Below are 7511 nucleotides of genomic sequence, written 5' to 3' on the forward strand. Positions count from 1 at the left end.
TATATACATATATATATATATATATATATATATATACTTTTGCACATATTCCAACATGAGACAGTCAATATTCGTTTGGCATTGTTGTTAGTGTTTCTTCATATAGTCGGTTGGCACATTTAACGTTTCGTTTCACTGAACCGAACTCTACAAGCAATCCTTCATCCTTTAATCGCGCAAATGTGATGGCTAAACCATTTTATTTACTTGTTTTTGCATAAGACTGAGACAATATATGTATTTATATATAAGTATAGATATACAAAACTGACTGTCTCACTTTGGACCGGAGAGACGTCAAATGTTGTACGAAAAATAAATTTGCTCGTCTTAGGAGCAATTTTAGATGCTCCCTGACCGATAATGGTCCACTTGCCGAGTGTACGAATATAAGTAGAGCTACAAACCTCGGGCAAGTTTACGAGTGAGAAAAATAAGGACTTATTATCGATTGGAAACAACTATGTACGTATATACGTATGCGCATGTACATGTGTATCTGTATGTGTGTATAATTATGTGTGATAATTGTGTCTTAGAGAATAAATTTCGAAGTATCGACAAGAAAAATACGTCAGTATTTGGCAAACACGTAATCGTCAACGTCAAATAGACAGACGAGGAATATCAAATTATCACGTGGCGATTTATGTTACGCCGGAAAAAATGCCGCAAAAGAAGTTGCCAGAACGCCAATAATAGCGGCTCTTACGTCACAATTGTTCAGGCCGTGGCAATCAACACTGGAGGTCAGAGATCGCTCTCCATCTCGTCTGTCGCCAATTGAAAGTGTTCTTGACCTGGTGACATATATCGTTATAATTATTCGTATATGGATAGTTATATCTTACTTAGAGTTATATATTTAACGTTCTAAAGAGACAAAATTTTATTGATGACACTGTCTTGAAATTATAAAATATTTCTTTTATATTTTGACGAAACAAGAAAATTTAGTCTCACGATTGAACAAAGGATGCTTTTGTGGACTACTACTTACTTTGTAAATACGCAGCTAGATCATGATCCTCTGCTATCAACGCGAGTTGATGCGGCGTGTTTCCGTGTCGGTCTTTTACCATCAAAGAGGCGCCGCCGGCTACGAGCATACAGCAAATGGAACGACGTTTATTCTGGGCAGCTTTATGCAAAGCAGTTTGCCCTCTGTGTTGAAACAGAAATAAATTACTTCTCACTTTTGGAAATCAAGGTGAACAGAAAATGGAGCGATACGAATAAAAATGGATGGAAAAGATAGAAAAAATTTAGCGATTAATATATTCTTAGATTAAATTTTTAATTCTATGATGATCTTTATTTAATTCGTTGATAACTTACTTATCATTATCGATCATGTTTAAAATTGTTGGTGGGGCGCAGGCAATAAGATATCTGACAATGTCTTTGTGTCCGTGCCTCGATGCCAGGTGCAACGCTGTTTGACCAGTTTCATCGATCGACAGAAGCGAGTACCCTTTTTGATGAAGCTGCTTTAAGGTCAGCAAATCGCCGATCTTCGCTGCTCTCAATATTTCATCGCAGTTCTTTTCTAGTAATTCAGTAGTGAATCCGTGAACTCTCGAGTTCAGGCCAAAGAGTCTGTCGCGAGGGCTGCAAATAGAAATGAGAAATCCAAATTAGGGTAGCCCTTTCTCTCTGCAAGCTACTTTTGCAACATCGCGGACAGTGAATAATTATTATCCGAATAAATTATCCGAGCAAAGATAATTAAAGTGTACGGTCGAATGAAAGTTTACGTAACGCTTGTGTTGAGTTTTCTTTAGAATAATCCATAATATATCATCAAGTCGCGATACCTTTTACATCGTCTAAAAGGCACTCGTGTGGAATAAAGGTCTACCCGCTTTGAAAGCCACCAGTGGTCTTCATTCGAAGTTTCCTGTCTTCTAACGTCGCATAGACCCCTCTTGACTCTCGATCATTCGGATAATTAATGGCATGCCCGGAGTAACATTCAAGATTCTAAGAATCTTACCTGATAAAAGCGAGAGATCGGTCAGCCTGATGCTGTTCGGTACGAGCGATTGCGACATGAGAGTTTTGCTTCAGGGATTCGCGTCTTACATGGGAGTTTGACTCGCCATTTTTGTTCTCGCTCGGCGACACATCCAAGGAATTCCGATTTGCCAGATTCTTCGGCCTGACACCATTCTGACCTTCGGAAACGCTCTCTGGCTGTCTGGAAAGTTTGATCTTCCCGATGATGGAGAGATGTTCCTGCCCCTGTGTATCTTCGTTCGGTCGATTTGCCTCCTCTATTACGGCTGGCATCTCCTTTAGATGTTCATCGCTATATCGTATATCATATCATGCGTTTTAGAAAAAAAAAAATTTAATGCTAGATCCGTATAAAAATACTCCACGTACCTCGATAAGTGAATTTGCGCGGTTTTGATTTCCTGGTTCACGACAATCTGACTTGGTCCCGCTTGGCCGCTGGATTGCTGCTGCACAGCGTCTTCGTCGAGTATGTATACAGCATCCACGGCGACATCCGTTACGTAATGCAACTGCTCCTGGCCGCGATCGATTCTGAAGAATCTTTCCGCAGTGCACGCTAGAAAATAAAAACTACACGTATTTTGCGCATTTTTTACACAGAAGATCATGCACAAATTTGCAAATAATTCGCGCGAGAGACGGTACTCACAGTCAAGGAAACAGCACGAATCCATATTATAATCTTTCAACAAGAGTTTCCTTAGGCTTTCTAAATCGGTTGCAGCATCAAGATCGAGCGGTTCTGCGAACCACGATTCTGCCACATCCTTCAACATCTCCTTGTTATGATGATATGCCTCGTAATCCGACATCTTTATCCTCATCACGGGCAGCTTTAGCCTGTCTAATCTTGTTGTGTGTTGATGTGGCTTTCCCGTATTCCTTCTTTTTGCTAACATCGTAGCCTTATTTAACATACTTAAAGTTATGATGGATGGTAACAGGCGACAAGCCTCTCCGTCAACCTGTAACATTTTATAAAATATTATATAGTTAAATTAGATATAGGGAATATGATATATGAATACTATCTGATAAAATTACAAGAATAGATTTTATTTTTATAATAAATATTTTTATTAATATTTTTATACTAAAAAAATTCTCTTTATTCGCAAAAATGTATGAATAATATTCAACGATTAAAATCAGCTTATTAAGATATTTATGAAAATGAAAAAAGAAGGCGACTTAGATTCATATTAATTAAAAAAAATAATTCACATGATCAAAGATATAAAAAAAATACGAAATAAGCTAATTCTAGGTATCTGTATGCGAATTGTCAAAATAATGGCTATTTAAGTACGATACAATTACGCTTGCCTGCATTGGTATAGTTTTTGTAGTGACCAGTTTGGCCGTGCTGCATTGTACTATGCATGTACCGTGTCCACGTGCTTGTAGAAGAGGTAGTTGATAAGTAGTTAAGCCGACTACCTCGATCAAGCCATCGTCCATTGCAGGTTCTCTAGTGCCACTTCCCGCATTCCACGGATGCGTCCCGCCGCCGTAAGAAGCGATATTTAAGAACAGTATTGCATGAACTCGGTGCTCTCTCAATTTCGGCGTCATGTCCTGGCCGTCGCATTCCAACATCACGAAATCCGAGAGATCTTTCCATTTTGTAAGCAACAAGTCCTTGCAGCCCATTTGTCCATAGAACAATTTGTTTCTCATTCTGGAGTTAAACTTTTCTGGATGAGCCTCTATAAACGAATCGTAGCGGATTTATCAAACAAAATCCATTTTCACATACAATACATTTTATATCAGAAATGTTTAATTTAATTAAATAATAAAAAAAGAAAAAATTCTTAAGATCAATGCATTTTGAATTCATAGAATCTTGATCGGTCACACAATCGATTTCATATTGAATTAGATTCTTGAATTAGATTCTAGGATCATAACATCTGATATCGTCGATGTAACTTACAAAGGAATCGAAAATGTTTTTCATCGATTTTAAATTAAGGAAGCGAAACATCCCTTATTTTTGAGAGATTGTTTCTACCCTTAAATGTTGAGAGATAAGTAAAATAAAAAATATACAGGTCTAATATTTTTTTATATTCTACAGAATATCTGAAGCCATCAAAGTTGATGAGATTCTGACGGTTCTTTTGTTAATGCAAGTAAAAATTTAAAATCAAGTCTCACCTCGTGCTTCATGAAACTCAAGGGCGATGTGAGCATCCACACCGAGAGAAAAATAATTGTTAACAACGTTGAGCGGTAGATTTTCCTTGCCCTTGCCGCCATCGTCGTCATTTTTAGAGTCGGGATTCCTCTCGACCTTCAGTTGCCATCTATCCAACAGGGTAGTCTCACTGTCACCTATGCTCGTCAAGATCTTGCCAATCGGCTCGTCTTTGTAACCACCTCCCCATCCCAATGCTCTTGCTAGATCATTTCCGGTACCCAGAGGAAGTACTCCAACCGCTGGCGCTGGATAAACGCCGATTTGATCCAGGATTGACAAGACCCAACCGACTGTACCGTCACCGCCACAAGCCAACACGCGCAAATTTGGAACCTTTTTGAAGAGTTCCAATCTGCAAGATGATCAATATATATTTTTGTTTACTTGACTAACTCAATTTTTTTCTTTCTCTCTACATTATATGTCCTTGTCAGTTGTTCATATCTATTTTTATTTAGCAGATTTACTCACCCCATTTTTGGACCACCCTGCGTTAAATCGAAAACTTGTCTTGGATTGAGTAACCATTGAAATTTTTGTAGCAATTTTGCTCCTTGATTACCACCGGATTTCGGATTTATGAAAACCAACACCGGCTTTACCGTGGCCGTGGGTATAGGCTTAACGATCCATAACTCTCCCTGATCCTTTTCTTTTTCTTTCTCTTTCTCTTTCTGTTCCTTTTCTTTTTCTTTGTTTTTCCGGCGGTAAGAGCCATCACCAGATTTTTTTCGTCTGGGGGATCTTCTCAAGCTACTCTTGAAACTACCCTTACGAGGAAGTTTCACGATCCACGATGGCGGCACTACGATCGACGCGTGAGTGCCCAATTCGCAGTTCTCGCCTATTTTCTGTACGTTAAAGCATGACTCCTTATTATGATAAGCGGCCTTGCACCAGCTACAGCTCACCGCTACGATTTCCCTGGAGCTAAAACTGAGCTTCGATTGGAAGGACTTGCCGCAATTGGCACACTTGCCCTTCTGCGATCGTCGATGGACCCAATGATGATGGGTTGTCGTTTGCTCACGATACTGACGTACACCTACATCACGAAAGCTCGGCTTGCAAGCGAATTCTAAACCTCCGACACAGCAGACATGAGCCACTACACGACAAGCTGGACATTTCAACCGGGGTCCATGTTTCTAAATGGTAAAAAGAACAAAGAACGATGTTGATCCGATTAATCAAAATCTCGAATGCATCTGTCATTCTTAAGCATCATCCGTTTTATTTTTGTGACTTACAGAACAGTCATTGACGTAACAGAAATCACCGGATGTAGCGGTTGGTACCCAAAGATGTTCCCCATTAAACGCATTTGGACCCCAATCTGGAGTCGACCGAGGTTCACGATGACCACTCGAACTACCCCCGTCTCTACTATCTTCTCCACTATCCTCTCTTCCTCTAGAATCATTACATGAAGCGCTCACAAAACTTTTTTCGACTTAATTTGCATTAACAATGTATATGTTCTATTGCGCTAAGTTAAAAAATGATAACAAAAGAATAATTTTCACGCTTTACTTTCTACTATTTATTTATAATAAAATATTTTTATAATTTCATATTTAAATATGAACTTCATCCGTATCGCATAGAAATAAGATAGGACGCAAAAGAAACAGAACACGTATATCATTGTATATATAATTTAAACTGCCTTTGCTCGTGCTTTTTTCATGAGGATCCGATAGCGCGAGAACGAAATTATGTCGTATCTTTGAAATGGTAATGATATCCTCAAAGATTTAAGCTATATGAATAATTTAAAGTCTACCAGTCTACCTTCCTGCCTGATGAAACGTGCATCCAAAAATAGGATATAAAAATTTAACGACTACAGTAACCTAGACCTATAGCGAACTTTTTTTATGTACATGACATCTTTGATTTGTGTAATAAATAACAGTAATAATCATATCGCACGAAAAGTGTAATGTATAGCTCGCATGTAGGTATAGGCTTTTTGATCAATAGCTTCCAAATATTTAATTCCTTGCAATAATAGACTTTGTCTTTTAATACATAAACATAATTTTTCGGAGATAAGTGTTATCTTCCTAATTTATGGAAATATTCTAAATAATAATTCATGAGAGAAGTAGCGATATATAGGCCTTTTAAGTAGAATCGTAAATAGAAAAAAGAGATGAAAATAGTAGCACGATAAGAAAAGCCTTTTCCTACTTATTTTTTTAAAATCACTTTAGATAATTTATAATTTTGTCAGAATTTAGGATAGTGTTCTATTCATAATGTCACTTATCATATTTAAATAAAAATATTTAACAATAAGATTGGAAATAAGACTGTTTATGTTAAATACATTACTTTAAATACGAAGCGCTACTACAGTCTGAATGTTAAGATGTTGAACATCTTATATACATATATCATTCATTTAAGTGACTTCCAACGCAATGAATCTGAAATATTAATAATCCCCTCAAATTTCCCAAATTTAAAAAACTGTAATAAATTTATTATTATTGCGTTGAAAGTCCAACAATTCTCGCAATTATCATATCTGAAATTAATTTATTTAAATGAATATGTAAAATATATATATAATAGTTGAACATCTTAACATTCAGACCGTGGCGCTTTTTATTTAAAAAATATTTAAGTTTTCGTTTTAAATTGTATATATATATATATTTTAATCTAACTAATTACGTATATAGAATATAAAAAAGTTAAAAATTTGAACAAATAACAAATTAAGAATTAACAGAGAAGATGATAGAATATAAAATATCTTGTATGGTTTTAATTCATAAAATTAACACCGTGATTTAATTATGAATTATTTCAATTCCGTTTATATTTGATTAGCGTTCTAATAACACGAATCAATGTTATATATAAATTTTCATTTTTAAGAAAAAGAATTTAATATGCCAATATTAGTGCCCACTTTTATTCCAGAAAATTCTATGACCCATATTAAGAATGTGCTTTTACGATATTCGCGCGTATTTAGCATATATAGTTCACATAATATATATGCTAAGTATAGATTTTCAGATATAAAAGCTCATATTTATCGATAAAAGTACATTCTGAATGCAAGTCTATGCTTCCACCATCATCTCTAACAGCAAGATTAAGAGCCAGTTGCTCCCTCTTTAAATAAACTATATGATAATTTATCTAATGGACAAAAGAGAAAGCGAAAGAAAGAAAGAGAGAGAACGAGAACGAGAGCAAAAGGGCGAATAAATTGAAATTTATCGAAAGAAATATATATATATATATACACACACACACACAT

General features: G+C 36.2%; 1 protein-coding gene across 1 annotated transcript in view; it reads right to left on the reverse strand.

The window, feature by feature from the left end:
* Positions 1 to 750: 750 nt before the first annotated feature.
* Positions 751 to 7511, reverse strand: part of LOC105618825 (eye-specific diacylglycerol kinase) — an 8180-nt gene continuing 1419 nt past the window's right edge. Inside the window, exons 2-11 of the mRNA XM_012200356.1 lie at positions 5479 to 5641; positions 4700 to 5376; positions 4186 to 4580; positions 3349 to 3731; positions 2672 to 2987; positions 2389 to 2578; positions 1997 to 2311; positions 1339 to 1611; positions 1001 to 1164; positions 751 to 800 (exon numbers count right to left, since the gene is read on the reverse strand). Coding sequence (XP_012055746.1) covers positions 751 to 800; positions 1001 to 1164; positions 1339 to 1611; positions 1997 to 2311; positions 2389 to 2578; positions 2672 to 2987; positions 3349 to 3731; positions 4186 to 4580; positions 4700 to 5376; positions 5479 to 5641 — 2926 coding nt within the window. The remainder of the gene's footprint in view (positions 801 to 1000; positions 1165 to 1338; positions 1612 to 1996; positions 2312 to 2388; positions 2579 to 2671; positions 2988 to 3348; positions 3732 to 4185; positions 4581 to 4699; positions 5377 to 5478; positions 5642 to 7511) is intronic.

Source organism: Atta cephalotes (genome assembly GCF_000143395.1).
Source record: "Atta cephalotes unplaced genomic scaffold scaffold00018, whole genome shotgun sequence".
NCBI lineage: Eukaryota > Metazoa > Arthropoda > Insecta > Hymenoptera > Formicidae > Atta > Atta cephalotes.